Source organism: Lotus japonicus, chromosome 3, assembly GCF_012489685.1.
Source record: "Lotus japonicus ecotype B-129 chromosome 3, LjGifu_v1.2".
NCBI classification, from domain to species: domain Eukaryota; kingdom Viridiplantae; phylum Streptophyta; class Magnoliopsida; order Fabales; family Fabaceae; genus Lotus; species Lotus japonicus.
Window position 1 is genome coordinate 67,319,246 of NC_080043.1, and position 16,734 is coordinate 67,335,979.

General features: G+C 36.8%; 2 protein-coding genes across 2 annotated transcripts; one reads left to right on the forward strand and one right to left on the reverse strand.

The window, feature by feature from the left end:
* Positions 1-1,104: 1,104 nt before the first annotated feature.
* On the forward strand, positions 1,105-5,554 carry LOC130745419 (phosphatidylinositol 4-phosphate 5-kinase 6-like). Its single transcript, XM_057597649.1, has 8 exons — positions 1,105-2,645; positions 2,897-3,064; positions 3,357-3,522; positions 3,872-3,988; positions 4,070-4,263; positions 4,405-4,550; positions 4,633-4,711; positions 5,064-5,554. The coding sequence occupies exons 1-8, from the start codon at positions 1,573-1,575 to the stop codon at positions 5,347-5,349; spliced, it is 2,229 nt and encodes a 742-aa protein (XP_057453632.1). The 5' UTR covers positions 1,105-1,572; the 3' UTR covers positions 5,350-5,554.
* Positions 5,555-12,220: 6,666 nt separating this feature from the next.
* LOC130745420 (protein LATERAL ROOT PRIMORDIUM 1-like) lies at positions 12,221-14,603 on the reverse strand. The gene is made up of 2 exons (XM_057597650.1): positions 13,650-14,603; positions 12,221-12,865 (listed from the first exon to the last, which is right to left on the reverse strand). Exons 1-2 carry the CDS (start codon positions 14,338-14,340, stop codon positions 12,573-12,575), a joined length of 984 nt encoding a protein of 327 aa, XP_057453633.1. The 5' UTR covers positions 14,341-14,603; the 3' UTR covers positions 12,221-12,572.
* Positions 14,604-16,734: the final 2,131 nt, after the last annotated feature.

Sequence of the window (16,734 nt, forward strand, 5' to 3'; positions counted from 1 at the left end):
CACGAAATTGGAAGGGGGAGGTCTTAGCAGCTACCACTAAATAGTGCAGGGATATTGGCTCTCCATTGTTTGATGAGGCGTGGTGCCTTGGCTGGGCATTGAGGCTGGCGCTGGACCTTGGATTTTATACGGTCTGTGTAGAAAGTGATTGCCTCCTGGTTTGTAATGCTTGGAATGAACGTGAAGAAAACCCTTCCTACTTGTCAGGGATGGTTCAAGATTGCAAGACTTTGGTTTCTAATTTTGCTTCTTGTAAGCTAACTTTTGTTAGGCGTCAATGTAACGCAGTAGTTGACTCTTTAGCTAAAATGGTCTTCACTACCCATGGTTATGTGTGGTTGGAGGAGTGTCCACAGAGTTTGTTACCTTTAATTTTGTCTGATGTACCTCCTTTGATTTTAAGTGAATGAAATTATTTGTTCAACTGTCAAAAAATAAATAAATGGATATTGGTTAATGTTAAATACTAAGATGTGTGTGTTTTTTTATGTTTCAACCACCCTCAATGCCCGTTTGTAAATTTTAAAGCATTGTTCCAACGGATCCAAGTTGAAGGATTGAACTGAAAACACATTAATATTCAACTCCACATAAAATGCAAATACTCACTTCATAGTTTTATTAGCTATTTTAATTAGTTGAAGAATGCAATAACATGGCGTTCCCCTAAAAGGTTGGGAGATAAAAATGGCAATTCACCCAAATCACCCTCCATTTCCAATCTCTCTTATTTTGTGACAAATCATTCTATTCCACATTTATATTTTATGTTTGTAAGAGTTTATTTCTATATAAAAAACACACCCACACCCATGCAAAATAATTTTGGTAAGAATTTTTTAAAAACGGTAAGATTTTTTTTTTCATGAATAGTTCCAAGTTCCAAAAAGGTTAAGGGGGGAAAAACTCTATGACTAAAAGGCAAAACTCAACATTTTATCAAAAAGAAACTAAAATTAGGAGTAACTTGCTAAAAATGGCATTCACATAACATCCTCTTCACCCTCATCCCTCTCATTCCTCCAATTGTCTAGTTTGCTAGTACTTTTAGGAGCCAAAATCGGAATCCATAGAATGATGAGTTGAATCTCTTTGGTCTAAAGAAAGAAAACAAAACAAAAAGCAGAAAAAAGAAAGGAAGAGAATAAAATAAAGGAAAATTAAATTAAATTAAAAACATGTAAGAGGAAAAAAAAAAGGAAAAGAAAAAAAGAAAAGCCAGTTACTGGTTCCAAGTCCAACCAACCTTTTTGCTTTCCCTGTCAATCTAACAGCACCATAATCTTTCAAAATCTGAAACAACCCATTAGGCAGAACCAAATAAGGAACCAAAATCTGGGAAAAAGAAACAAACTTGTCATTGGGTTTGGTCTGAATTCTGATTTGCATTCTGCTTGTTTCTTCTTCTTCTTCTTCCTGTGTTTCCTGCAGAAATGCTCTCTGCAATTTTACATTTTAGGAAGAGTTTTATGAATTGGGAGCTATTGTTTGATGTGGGTATTGATGGGTGAAGGTGAATAGGCAAAGGTGAGGGGTGTGTGAGGGGAGGGTGGAGCAAAGTTGGAGAAGAATATGAACAAAGAGTTTACCAGCATTGTGAAGGCTTGGGAAGCAGCAGTTCGCATTTCAGCTGGTCCAAAGAAGAGGGCAAAGAGCATTTTCTCACCAATGTCTGTTGCCCATGTTGATGATGATGAGCCAAGGCAAGGAGAGGTGTACCAGGTTGAGAAGATTCTCTCCAATGGTGATTTCTACACAGGCCAATGGATTGAAAATTCACCCCATGGTCAGGGGAAATATCTCTGGACAGATGGGTGTATGTATGTTGGTGAATGGCAGAGAGGGAGCATAATGGGGAAAGGGAGGTTCAGCTGGCCTAGTGGTGCTACCTATGAAGGTGATTTCAAGAGTGGTTACATGGATGGTAAAGGGACTTACACAGGATCTTCAGGGGACACCTACAAAGGTTGTTGGGTGATGGATTTGAGACATGGTCAAGGGACTCAGAGTTATCCCAATGGGGATTTCTATGATGGGGAGTGGAAGAAAGGGTTGCAGAATGGACATGGGAGGTACCAATGGAAGAATGGTAACCATTACATTGGTCAATGGAGGAATGGGTTGTTTTATGGGAATGGAACCTTGATGTGGAGCAATGGGAATAGATATGATGGTTGTTGGGAAGAGGGGTTGCCAAAAGGGAATGGCACATTCAGGTGGGGTGATGGGAGTTTCTATGTTGGGGTTTGGAGCAAAGATCCAAAGGAACAAAGTGGGACTTATTATCCTTCTGGTTCTTCTGATACCCATTTGGAATGGGATCCTCAGGAGCTGTTCTCCACAGACTTGAATGATTGCTGTATTTGTCCTTGTGAGAAGGTGTCAATTTATCCTTCACACAAGACTTCCAACATGCTTGGGTTAGAGGAGGCAGTGGTGTCTAAGAATGGAAGGCCGCGGCGAATGTCCGTGGATGCAAGGCTAAGTAATCACAGTTGCGAAGATGTCTCAAGGAGTCCTCAGGTTGGTAATTCTGTTCCAAGAGTGCCAAATTTGAGATTAAAGGCTCCAAAGAGACAGGGTGAGACCATATCCAAAGGGCATAAGAACTATGACCTCATGCTTAATCTGCAGCTAGGTATCAGGTACTGATCATACTTGTTTTCCACCTATTGGCTCACGTTTTTCTTCTCATCTAGTTAAACATTTAGCATTTTCCTCATTTTTTCTTTCCTTTTGAGTGATAGATTGATAGCTTGTATGTTCTAGGATGAGGAATTGGTTCTGTTTTAACATCCTATGGTGTGATTGAGGAATATAGCATTCTGGAATGAAATATCTTTCCATTATTCTAATTTTAACAGCTGGGTTATTAATTTCTTGTGCCATAGCACAGACATGCTGTTGGAAGACCTGCTCCAAGTACATCTCTTGATCTGAAGTCTTCTGCATTTGATCCCAAAGAAAAAGTATGGACTAAATTTCCACCAGAAGGATCCAAACACACACCGCCTCACCCATCTTGTGAGTTTAGATGGAAGGACTACTGTCCGGTAGTGTTCAGGTAAGATTTTCTACAAAATCTAAAGGACTGAATGATCCTTTTTTTTTGTTAACTAGATTAACTATGTTTTTTTTATCAGAATCTTGTAACTTATTGTGTTTGCTTTTGTAAATTTATAACCTTTCTTTTGAGGCACAAAGAGGTTGATGACGTGCTTTTAAGATGGTCTTTTATTTCTCTAGAATGTCGTAGTGGCAAAACTTTCATGATCATATATCAGAAAACTCTTTAGAACTTCATTTGCTTATCCAAATTCGCTGATTTTGATGGTTCATAGCATTTATAATTGCAGGGCTCTAAGAAAATTGTTCAAAGTAGATCCAGCTGATTACATGTTATCATTATGTGGTAACGATGCCCTTCGAGAACTCTCGTCCCCTGGAAAAAGTGGAAGCTTTTTTTATTTGACAAATGATGACCGATACATGATAAAGACCATGAAGAAAGCAGAAGTTAAAGTGAGTTCCCTTTTAGTTGGTTACATATGATATAATATAAGCATTGAGGTTTTGTTATTCTCCTAACTATACCCTGTCATCACCTTGCTTGTCAAGCTTGTCAAGAAGACAAGAACTAGAGAGTTTCACCCATAATCCCGAGTTTTCAGAACTGTACTGGACTGAAACTGGTTGTTATTTGAGAACATCACTGTATATTCTGGAAATTATGCTTTTCAATCAGTTAAATTGGTTTCCATTGCTACAGGCCTCTTTAACATGGTAGTTTTCAGTTGTTACTTCATTGTAGAGGTCATTTGATCAATCTGCAGAAAGATATTTCATTCAGGACTACATAAAATCAATGCAGGTTTTCTTGAGAATGCTTCCTGGTTACTACAAACACGTTCGGGCTTTTGAGAACACCCTTGTCACCAAGTTCTTTGGCCTCCATTGTGTTAGACTAACAGGAGCTTCACAGAAGAAGGTAATGCTGAGGTTTATGTAAGCTCTTCTACTTTTACCTCCCTGAAAAAGATTATAACTTGTTGCAATTGATAATTTTCAGGTCCGATTTGTCATCATGGGAAATCTATTCTGTTCACAATATGCAATCCATAGGCGATTTGACTTAAAAGGTTCAACTTTTGGCCGCACAACTGATAAAGCTGAGGCAGAAATAGAGCCTACAACAACACTTAAGGACCTTGATCTAAATTATATATTCCGGTTGCAGAAGTCTTGGTTTCAAGAATTCTGCAGGTACTTAATCACTTCTTGTCCTCTCTCTGAATGTGTGCCAATTAGGACACTGCATTGTTCCGGTTTTTGTTTCACTAAGCACATCTTGTTAGCACTATGTCAATAAAACCTCATTATATTTTCTGTCAATTCTTCATGCAGGCAAGTGAATAGGGACTGTGATTTTCTTGAACAAGAGAGGATTATGGATTATAGTATGTTGGTAGGTCTTCACTTTCGAGGAACATCGTGTAATGGCAACAATACACCTTCTGGGGATCACAGTTCAGGCGCTCAAACCCCAACTGGTTATAACTTCTCTTTGATGGATTTTCTTAATTTTGTTCTATGACATGAATCTTTTTCTCAATACATTAACATTAATTGCAGGTAATGGTGGTAGCTTTGATGATGGAGCTCCTCGTCTTTCTGGGGTGGATGTGGATCATCTTGTAGCAGATCCTAATCGGTATAGCCTATCAACATATCATGACACAAGATTTAAATTTTTAATAACTCTGGTTTTGATAGCTAAGTTGTAACCAATTCAAACTAGACCAAGCATTGTTGTGCAGTTACTTTTCATGTAGTAATCCTATTTAACTCTGATGTGACAGTTTAATTTCCTCTAAATCAAGCATTGCCTCTGATTTCATTGTTGATGCTTTTACTTCACATTTTCTCCACCTTTTTGTGACCCCTAAGATCTGCACAAATGCTGATTCTGCACCTATACTAAAGCTTTCACTATCACACTGATTTTCTTCTGTGAAGACTGGTTACTCTTTTTGAAAGTATTTGAATTTTGTTTCATGTTTCAGGTGGATTCAATTAGGCATAAACATGCCAGCACGAGCTGAGTTGACTGCGCGAAAAAGTGTTGACACTCCTCAGCTGGTTGGAGAACCAACCGGGGAGCTATACGAGATCATAATCTTTTTTGGTATAATAGACATATTACAAGACTACGACATTAGTAAAAAGCTTGAGCATGCTTACAAATCATTCCAATATGATCCAACCTCGATTTCTGCTGTTGATCCAAGGCTATACGCGAGACGGTTTCGTGATTTCATCTTCAAAGTTTTTGTAGAAGACAAAACTTGAGGGTTAGTTTTGACATTAAGTAAATGACAGCACTAACATGATCATTCATATTTATACCAGAATGGCCACCACCAAACCACACTAGTTGGAGGGTATTTTTTGTGATTGAGGGGTTACACACTTATAAGGTTCTGAATTTTTTGTTCATTTTCCCTTCCATCTTTCACCCCCTTAAAGTTTGTTAATTTTATGTTAATTATAGTCACAGCTAATGTATGTTGTAGTGTAGATCAGTGTTGTTAAGAGTTCAGCCTCTTCCAATTGTAAATGAATCAGAAAAAGGGTAAAAAAACATTGGAAAATTATTCTTTTTGTAATGGTTTTTTTATATTGTCTTAGGTAATAGCTAAGTTAAGGTTGGGGGTATTAAGATTTTTATGTATAGAAATTTATGGATCATCCTTAACACCTTCGGATGGGATGTGATTTAAGTTTGATAACGCCTTTGAACCCAAAAACGTTTGCTAAGACCTCATTTGGTGGAATGCTGCCTTCTGCATAAATGCTTGCCGTGGCTTTTATGTCCCTTGTTAGGGAATGTAGATTCACTCTCCTCATATCACTCTTGTAAGGTTATAAATGTCATATATGTGGATTTTTTAATTGACAAGACATAATTTCATTATTTGAAACAGGAAATGAGACATCATTTGGCGATAAAGAACCTCAATCCGTTGTTGGCGAGGGAGGGTTTTTTTAGTAAAAATGAAGGAAAATATTTTATTTCTATATTCAGATAATTATATAATATTCATGGTAATAAATAATGATGTGGTTAACGTACTCTAGAAATAGTAAGTTAACAAGCAACGCTTTTAAGAATATATGATAAACTCAAAGTTATAACTTGATAACATACTCCTTCAACAAAATAAGTGGGAGTCACTTAACACCCCTTTAAAAAGGATTGAGAACTTTTTCTTTATAGATGATTGCAAACTTAGTTCCACTTACTTTTTATGATCAGTAAGTTAGTAACTCATATCTTTAGGAGTATACAATATAATAAATTTAAAGATATAGCTTGATAGCTTACTCATCTTACCAATCAAGTGGAAGCAAGTTAGTAAATCTCATAAAATAAATAATTAGGATATTACATTTATGCTAATTTATTATTTCATTTTAAAAAATTGTCAATTAAAAACTATTTATTTACAACTTAAATTTCTCTCTTTATTTTATTCTCTAAAAACTCTTTGTTTTGTCTTTGACAAATCTCTCCACTCCATTTTAGGACAATATTAATCTCATTGAGAAAACAATGACAATTTCTTCAAATATATGGCTTTTCTATAATTTGAACTTGTATCATCACTTTTACAGGAATTTGGCTTACAGGAGTTTGACTTACTTCCACTAAACTAACATCTTTGTTGGTAACAAGTTCGTAATCACAACTTTGCAATTTTAATATATTGGTAAAAAAAATAGAATAACCTAAATAGGAGCTTAGGTGCATTCTTTATTTTTTTATTTTTTGAATAGCTAGAGTGAAATGAACAAGATTTTATTTAGCATCAAATTGTTTGGATGGTTTTCATTGCTTGAACTGAGTCAAAGGCAAGCTCATGAGAGAACATTTCTTGGTGATTTTTCTGAGAGGCAAGAACCGATTATTTTCTTTGTACAATTATTCACACAAGGGGAGGATACTCCACCATTCTCAATCTATATTGTTACTTGTGACATGATGAGGATCCACACGGCTATAGTGCCCATATCTGATGTACAAGACAATACAAGATAGTGCCCCCATATTATATTTTTTGAAAAGATTTTATAAACACAACTCAACCTCATTTGATTATCTTTGTTTATCCCAATGTCTTATTGGCAAATTGCTAATTTGGTGACTTTGTTCTAACAACTGGCATTTTGCTTTAGAGTTTTCAAAGGTCTAACTAATGCAAATGAAGTGGAACAAGAGAATCATCATCATCTTCTTCTTCTCTAGTTGAGGGTGGAGAGAATGAAGGGATGGTGAGGAGAAGGATATTTTTTGTTGTTAACAAAAAAAAATTTATGCTGTATTTTGAGGTGATGGAGGTGTTTTAAACAATATCCAATTAAAAATCATATTAAAATTTGTAATCATCTCACTCATGAACTTTTTAATTAACATGACAATTTATTATCAATGCGATAAAAAAATGGAGACATGATTTAGGGGCAAAAGACGTTGATATTTTGGAGTATGTTTGTGAGTTGAGTTTTGGACAGAAGAGAATGGGGACTCATGAAAAGCTCTCTTCTGATTCGAGAGATTTTCAAAAGAGGGGAAGGGTTTTAGAAATTATCAAAACCCCTCCAAGACCAAGACACTTCTTTAGAGTTTTGTGGAGTTCCCCCAAATTTGGGGGTTTAGACCAATTTGGAACTTATAAACAAGGGACCCTCCTCCTAGTGAGGTTCTCCAGTTGTTGCCGTTTGGGTAGTTCTTCTAGTTGTTGTTTCTAGTTTTATTCTGTTCTTTTAAATTTATATTTATCAAAATCAAGGGAAGAGCTTACCCTCTTCTCCATCTCTCTCCTAAGAACTTACAAACACACTGTTAGGTTTTATTTTACACTTGGAAAATAACACACCCTTAGTATATCTTTAAAACTCCTTTTTGGCAAATATTAAATTCATAATCACTTTTTTTTGGTCAAATTAGAATACCTTTTTAGAAATCAAAAAACTTAGACTAATATATTTTTGGGTAACAAACTTAATGTTGGAAAAAAAGAGAGCAGTGGGCCTGGTCCAGCACGCAGTGAGCATAACAAACATTGACATTGTTGCAAGAGACACACAAACACATTGAACTTTTTTGACCAAAAACAAACACATTGAACTTTGACCTAAATGCATTGAACAAAACTAGTGATGTAATCAAGTCCGTTGTATGAACAGATTGGATTGGTAATTGCCCAGAGTCAGGTTGGGAGGAGATTTTTGAAGGGAAGAGGAATGGTTAATCATTTATTTATTATTATAAATTTATCATCTGTATATTAAATTTAAGGGCCAATACTAGGGTGCTCCTTTTATAACCATTTACAATGATTTTCAACCTTCAACACCACTTTTCATCTTCCTAACACTCCACATCATTTTCTCTCTCCAATTCAACATTCATTCAACTTTTACCCACTCCAATGGTTTTTCATTCAACACCCTACCCCACCACTTTTTTATTTCATATTTTTATTTAATTTTATATTTTTGTTTCTATGATTACATAAAATTACAATTATCGATTTAAATTAAATTAAAACAATAAACACTTAACAATTTAATTTTTTTTAAATATAGACAATAATTTATTTTATTTTCTTAACTTAAAATGCAAGACAACAAACTAAGCACACAATAATTTATTTTATTTTCTTAACTTAAAATGCAAGACAACAAACTAAGCACACAACACACAAATGACGTAATTAGTACGATACAAATTATCTTCAATGAGGAAACATTCCAAACTTTGCCCAGATGTGCTTCGCTAGATCTGCTTGCAGTTCGTGATGAACATTTGGATCACGCAACTCGGATCTAGCACGCACATGATTTGCAAAAGCGGGTAACACCTCGGTCGAGTATGGTTGCAGTGTACTAGATCCACTTTCCCTAGATTGCTCAAAATCGGTCCAACGTTGAGAATATAAATCTCGTTCATCCTCAACAAGAATTCTGGGTGTTGAAATGGTAATTGTTGGGTTCCATTTCAAAACAGAGGCTAATAGAAAGATAATAATAATAGTGAAAATTTTGGTTTTTTTTTTCTGTGTCCAAATCAAACGAACCAAGTCTCTATTTATAGAGGAAAAAAAAATCATGAACTTTGGTTAAAAAAAAATTTCCAGAAATTTTTTTTTGCAATAAAATGATGGGTTAATCGTCTACTTGGTCCCTGTCTTTGTCTCGCCGTCTGAAATTAGTCCCTCCCCGGAAAATTTGAAAATCTAAGTCTTCGCGTTTGGAAAGTGTGTGGAGCAGGTCCTTGCCGGAGCCTAGGGCTCCGGCGAGTGATGATATGACATGCTGACTGTGTTAGTAAGCTTACGTGGCTTTAAAAAAAATAAAAATTAAAAACTAAATAACAAGTCATATTTATTAATCAAATGAACTAATTTTAAATTCATTAACAAATCTAACCTAATCTAACTAAAAAATCAATTTCCCCCAAATAATAAAAATAGAAAAAACCCTAAATCAATTGCTTCTTCCTCTCAAACCCAGAACCTTCTGAGTTCTTCTCATCTTCTCATCCTCTCAAACCCAGCTCTGCCCTCACAGAGCTCCTCACATCTTCAATGTCGATGGCGGTTCTCAGCTTCTTCTTCGAAATCGACTTGCACGCGTACTCCTCACCGGTCTCCTTATCCGTGCAGAGATACGTCATTCCGAACTCTCCTCTCCCGAGCTCGCAGACGAGACCGTACTTTTCCTCGATCTCGCTGCCGGTGGCGTCGCTGAGGACAGCGAGCTTGGAGCCGCCGTTGTTGGCGACATAGTCGATCGTGAAGGCATTCTCCTTCTTCCCCTTCTTCTGGGTCGAGATGGGTTTCAAGGGTGGGTTGCGGGTGAGGGTGGGGTGGGTTACGAGTAGGGGTGAAGGTGGGGTGGGTTGCAGGTGAAGGTGGGGGTAGGTAACGAGTGGGGTTGGGTTGCAGGTGAAGGTGCCCTGGGCGATCGGGTTTGGGTGGTGGTGGCTGGGTTTGAAGGAGGGAAGGTGGCTTCAAGGTTGTTGGTTTAATGGTCGAGAAGAGAGGCAGAGGAGTGTAAAATGCAGGGTTGGGGTTTGGGGGTAGGTGAGGGTGAGGTTACAGCGGGTTGGGGTTTGGGGGAGAGGGTGAGGTTGCAGGTGGCTGGGTTTAGGGTTCATGGTAGAAGATGATGATGATGATGATGATGAAGAGGGTGATTTGGGTTAATTAGGGGTGGGTTATGAGTGGGGTTGGGTTGCAGGAGAAGGTGGAGATGGGTATCTGGAATGGGTTTCTGGGTGGGGGTGTTTCTTTCCTCTGTGTGTGATGTTGCAGTGAGGTGATGAGGAAGAGAAACGAATGCATCAGAGAGCACTCCAAACCTTGTCCAATTGGTGTTGCAAGGAACGAAATTGAGGGCTTGGAATACTCCCTTGAATCGGTGAAGTGTTAAAAGAGGAAGATGAAGATGTTTTGAAATTAGATTTGGGTTTGGGTTGTTTTTTAAGTGGGAAGAAGATGAAGGAGATGTTGGATTCTGTTACTGTGGTGGCAAGCTTGATGATACCAGGTTGTTGTTTCATGCGTTACTTGTTCTCCTGGAAAAGTATGAATTCATCTTGTATTTTGGTTTTTAATTTTTTAGGTGGGCATGTTTCTGGAATTGATTTGGAATGAAGAGTTTGTTTACTTAATCATTAGGAAGGTTTTTTGTTTATTTTATTTTATTAATTCAATTAAAATTTTGATGTGTTATTTATTTTATTTTATTTTAAATCCACGTCAACATTTTTATCCCAGTCAGCTAGCCAATTCATCACTCGCCGGAGCTCCCAACTCCGGCGAGGACCTGCTCCACACACTTTCCAAACGCAAGGACTTAGATTTTCAAATTTTTCGGGGAGGGACTAATTTCAGACGGCGAGACAAAGACAGGGATCAAGTAGACGATTAACCCTAAAATGATTGAGTTCAAAAGATTAAAATGATAAAAATTCAGACAACCAATCAAAAGCTGACACGCGTCCCTATCCAAAATCAGATGAAGTTTCTCTCTCCGCGTGCTGACGCCTCACGCGCCTTGTCGGCGCGTGAGTTGCACGCGCCTGGTCCGAACCACTCCAAAGGCGCCACGTGTCCCCAGCCTTGGCAGATTCAACATGTTGAGAGATTTCATCATCTCTCTCCACCACATCATCTCTCAACACCTCTCAACAAACCATTGCAAGGGTTCAACACCAAAATTAACCCCTCTCAACAAACCATTGTAAATGATCTAAAAAGGAGCTTCAATCTTCACTTCCATGGTCCCTCGAGCCACCGGTGTCCCCTTTTGTAATAATTTTACAAAATTATCTAGCTCCATCAACATTTTCAGAAAACATCAATCAATGTTCATTGAACCCCTCAATTCTGCTTCTTCTTCGTGGATCATAATTCCAGAAACTAACTATACATGTGCAACCTGATCAATATTAGTTCATATTTTTACACAACTGCAGAAAGATAATGGTCATTTTCTTGTTGCTATCCTTGTGTTTCACACTCCAAAATTTTGAAGTAGATGGGCGGATCCCAAATTTATCCAAAAATGAGTGAAATCTACAATATACCAAAATATCACTAGTTTGATTAAGTTCCCAATCACTAGGGTTGGAAGGAATTGTCGTCGCTTTTTTCCTAGTTTTTTCGCTTTCATTTGTGCGTGGGGCTGATAATCAGGTTGTTGATTACTTAGCCAAAAACACGTCTTTGTTTCTTAATTCTGTTTGGATTGAAGAGGCACCTTCGAAGATCTCTCCTTTTTTTGCTTATGATGTAATTGCCCATGGCCTCTTTTGTTTCTCTTAATATGATTGGCTCTTTCAAAAACAATAATTAGTCAAAACATTTTCAAAAAAAAATACAGTCAAAACATTATATTTCTACCGAACTCTCATTCATACTTACTAATCTTTCCATGTACAAGCTCAAACTCAAACTTTGGTGCAATTAAATTGTTAAATGGCTAAATGCCTATTAGTTTAAAACTTTAATTAAGCATTGAAGATAAGATCCCACAACAATGCAACATCAAATGTCTCTATCCTATGCAAGAAACTGAAACCTATTCCCTGTCTTGTGCTGTGCTTTTTGAACATTCTATAGAGCATCAAGGTGCCAGAAACTGAAACCTATTCCCTGAATTGATTTAAAATTACCATTACTTCACTCAGTAAAATGATGAGGTTCAAGAATCTTCTAAGTTTTTTCTTATCAACAACCAGATAGCTGATTTCCTTTTCATTGGAGACTAAGGGCATATTTGAAAACCCTTTTACAATTGATATATCCTAAGACATAATTAATTCTAAGAAGAAACTTACGTGATTAGTTTCTGAGAGCCCGAATTGACTCTAAGAGAAAATAAGCTGATCTAAACACGAACGCTTACAATCTTGTAGAATTCAATTTTATTTTCTCATACATAATGGAGTTCAAAATGATACTTTAAGCTAAGCTTGGTGAGTTTTTTACCTTTAGGCAATCTCAGCAAGCAGAAGCAGGGAAAACACTGGTTGGAACTCCAATTGGAGAAGCACATTCCCTGTTACTCTTTCCACTGCCATTGTTTCCCAATTGCAGTTCTGAAACACAAGGCATTTCATTTCTCCCACTAACCCCTTGATCATACAGAAACCCCTTAAACACATGGCCGCTAATGCGGACCGTGGCCATGTAGGCAAATTCATCTTCACCATTGCCAATACCAGACACTCTAAGGCACTTAAACTCAGCAGGTGCACGAATATTTCCAGGTAAACACTGTTTGAAACCAGCATCTGCAATTCAATACAAAAAAAATTAATCAACTTCCACCATTATAGAGAACAAGGAACTAAAAAAGTAACCATGAAGTGTATTTTTGTGTGTAACACAGATAACCTTCAACAGGAGATAATCCATCTCTCAGTGATACTAGCTCTCTCAGTGGGGTTTTTTCACGACTTGGATTTGGTGGTCAAAATATAATGTAGTCAGTGCAGTCATCAAATGTAGCTATTGGATGGAGATTGAACGGTTGAAATTTGAAATTCATGTTCTAATTCCAATTTATTATGACTAATTATAGACCGTCTGATCTCGATTTTCTAATTAGCTGATTGCTCCCTATTTTGACTGCAGCAACCCAGGTCTGTTTTTTTACATATATGACTTGAAAGTGAAACCTTAATTAAGAGGAATTAAGCATGCAATCAGTGGCGGAGGAAGGAATTTGAGACGGGGAGGAACATGATCACAAAATATGACATGCCTACGATGGTTTCTACAGCTCACATACATAAAATAAAATTGGAAAGCTTGAGGGGCCAAGGTAGCAGCATGTCCCCCTCCCTTCACCCACTCCTCTCTCCCCTACTGCATTGCATATGTAGCATTTGAACCAACAATTCTTTCAATATTGATTAAGTATATAATTCTATATTTGTTTCTCTCTTAGTATCTATAAATTTTTAAAAGACTCCATCTACTAATTAAATGTGCACAAAGAGAAAGCATCAAGCATGTACCAAATTTTTCATGTGTCACATGAAATTTGAACACAGAGAAGAGGAAATGGTTTACCTTGGTGACAAGAGGCAGTATCTAAGCTTAAGTTCCTTGACATAGCAGCATTAGTGGCGGTGGAACTGTGAGAGGTAGCACCACCAGCATTCTGTGATGACCTTGGCCTCTTAGCTCCAGAAGAAGCACCACCACCATCACTGTCACCCCCACTACCACCATCAGCCACCGCATGCCGCTCCCGTCGGTGAGATAAAGGGATCCACGTGCTCCTCACGTGAGTGTTGCAGTCAAATCCACGCCCCTTGCAACATGTCCTGCATCTCTTGTAGCTGCAATCTTTCTTTGCTCTGTTTCCACAATCCTGGCACACTCTGTAGTCACTTCCATAGACACCACCGTTTTCCTCTTCCACGTTGATAATCATCGCTGCTTTTCTGTCAGATGAATTCAGTTGTGGTGGACACATCTTGAGGTTCCAGAAGCTGGGGTTGTTGTTGCCATTGCCACAATCTTGATTATGATTATGAACATTATCATTGGTATTGCTCTGAGGTTGAGGTTGAGGTTGAGGTTGTGGCATGCAAGGAGTGGCGGTTAGGAGTGGGAAAATGCCAAGACCAACGCTGAGTGCTGCTGATGATGATGATGAAGGTAAAGGAAGGTTGGCATGGTGGTCTGCTGAAAAGGGTTGGGCTTGAGAAGGGTTTGGAGCTATGAAAACTAGGTCTCTAAAGCCTAACATGCTCATGGAAACAGCAACAAGGTCTGTGAGACTGAGGTTTTTGGATTTTGGGAAAAAGATGTTGAATGTTGAGGCTTAATTATGTATTGATGGAGGGAATGAAATGTGAACAGAGACTCTGAGATTGAGATTCTGTGTGATGTGCAATATTTGATTTGGTTATATGTTTGTGTCTTTAGGTGAGTGAGTAGAGTAGGTTTGAGAATAGGGAGAAAAAGCCACTGCTACTAGCTACTGGTTCCTGACACCACAACTCCACTTCCAGATTCAATTCTTTGATTTGGAAAAGGGGTAATTATGGTTGTTGGAGTTACGTGGCCAATAAGCAATTTCAACTGAACCATGGCTAATGAGTAGTATTTACTTTTTTTAATAAATGAATTAAACACAAAAAACAACAAACCAAAAAAAATGAGCAAACAATGTATGATCCAATAATGATATATACACACGTCATTTTTTAAACACTTTATTTCCACGTCTTTTTATTTCTATCTTTCCCCTCTTATTATTTATCACATCTCATACTCTCTCCTCTCTCTCTAACTTTTTATTTTCTTTCTATCTCCTCATTCCACCTTAAAAAGAGGTGTGGAAGAAACATTATTCTGTCCAATATAAAGCAAGTAAATGACTCAACTTAATCGGGGATAAGGACTAGTTTTGGAGATAAAACGGAAATCACAAATCTAAGGAAGTAAGTTTATCAATACACATATTAGTCTCATGTAGGACACGTAGGAAACTAATAAGCCACAACCGGGTAGAAATATCAACTATCTCCCAAGTGTGAAGTTAAAGGGGGAGAATCTAACATCTAGATATCATCAAACGAGTTGTCTCACAAATGACATGTTGAAAACTCAACTCCCAAACTAAGAGAATGTCAAACTTGATGGTCATCAGCTCAGCCGTGAGCCACAACACCTATTAGATGAGTCCGAAAAAATCACCCTACCAAGAGGTTAAAACATTACAAATAAGACCACCAAAACCAACCAATTGCCTTAAGATAGAAAATGTTTACTAAAAGATTTAATTTTAAAATGGTTGGTTAATACTCTTTAAAACTTATTAATTGAATGTGTTTATCTTTAAGTTACTTCTTTGAACTGGAATGTGTAGATCTCTAAAATTGGGCTACAAAAAAGTTTTGTACCATTGTCCACTAGCACTAAACTATGGTATTATCCTGACATCTATTTTCGTGGCAGTTTCATACTCACATAAAGTGGCAAATTTTTTTATTTGAAGTATATGTAGTGTCAAAGTGTTTCTATAGCCGAGTCAACTCATATAACTCACTTAGGGTATGTTTCTATTGATATTGGGTTGATGTGAAAATTCATTCATTCAATCAAACTTTTTTGTTCATTAAAAAAAATGTGTATTTTTTCATTAAAAAATGTGTTAATGTTGGTTGAAAGTGCATCTTTTTTTTTTTTGGTACAAGTTGAAAGTGCATCTAAATACATACTTATAAATTGAATTGATAAAAATATAGTTTATAAATTATCGGGTTGGCTTGGCCCACTTCGCCTCCAGACCCGCAATGGGTTGGCTCACTTCGATAGCCCTACATAGCTACATGAATGCACTTTTTAAATGCACTTTTCAACATATTATATGTTATTGATTTATTTTTTAAAAAGCTAACACATTTTAAAAAAGTGAGGCACACATTGTGACTTTTTAAAAATAAACCAAATATTGAAAGTATGTAGAAAAATATGTTCAATTTTTAAAAGAGTGTGTTGGTTGTACACCTCTTCTCATTAATATAAAGATAGCTAATAACCTACTTTTATATTTTTATTTTAGAAAAGTGAGATTCATTCTTTTTAAATTAAATAATCCGGCGTAGTTAAAATTGATGAATGAGTGATTAATTCAAGTAATACATAATTGATTTTTTTTAGAGTAAGTTCTACCATGATCTAAATATTTTCGACTCGAATAACATTGCTTCCTTAATTCATTTTGAGCAAGTTCTACCTTGAGAGAAGTGGGAAGATGAGTAGATAGAAATAAATAAGAAATATAGTAGATTTTATAGGTGGTTGGTTTGTTATGATAAAGATAAAAGAGAAAGAGAGAAAATTACTTTTTATATTAAAAAACAATTAAATTTTATTCAACTTTGACAATTTCTAGTGGTTTAGATAGACACTTTTCTAAAGGTTTTAAATCCCCAGTATATAGTTAAAATTGGCAAAAAAAAAAAAAAAAACTTACTCTCCACCTCATTTCTTCGTAATTTGGGGAGATCGCAAAAAGTGGTGAGTTTCACCTTAGCTCTCCCTCTACCTTATCAATGACGGATTCATATTAGGAGCTATGAGAGAAAATGCCGTCACTTAATTTTGACAAAACTCATCAGAAAAAAAAATTGAGTAGTAA

Excerpts from the sequence above, each read along its gene's own strand:
- LOC130745419 (XM_057597649.1), top strand. The coding sequence starts at position 1,573 with ATGAACAAAGAGTTTACCAGCATTGTGAAGGCTTGGGAAGCAGCAGTT. Across the intron at positions 3,523-3,871 it reads TGAAGAAAGCAGAAGTTAAA|GTTTTCTTGAGAATGCTTCC; the intron begins GTGAGTTCCCTT and ends AAATCAATGCAG. Across the intron at positions 3,989-4,069 it reads CAGGAGCTTCACAGAAGAAG|GTCCGATTTGTCATCATGGG; the intron begins GTAATGCTGAGG and ends GATAATTTTCAG.
- LOC130745420 (XM_057597650.1), bottom strand. The coding sequence starts at position 14,340 with ATGAGCATGTTAGGCTTTAGAGACCTAGTTTTCATAGCTCCAAACCCT. Across the intron at positions 12,866-13,649 it reads TACTGCCTCTTGTCACCAAG|ATGCTGGTTTCAAACAGTGT; the intron begins GTAAACCATTTC and ends ATTGAATTGCAG.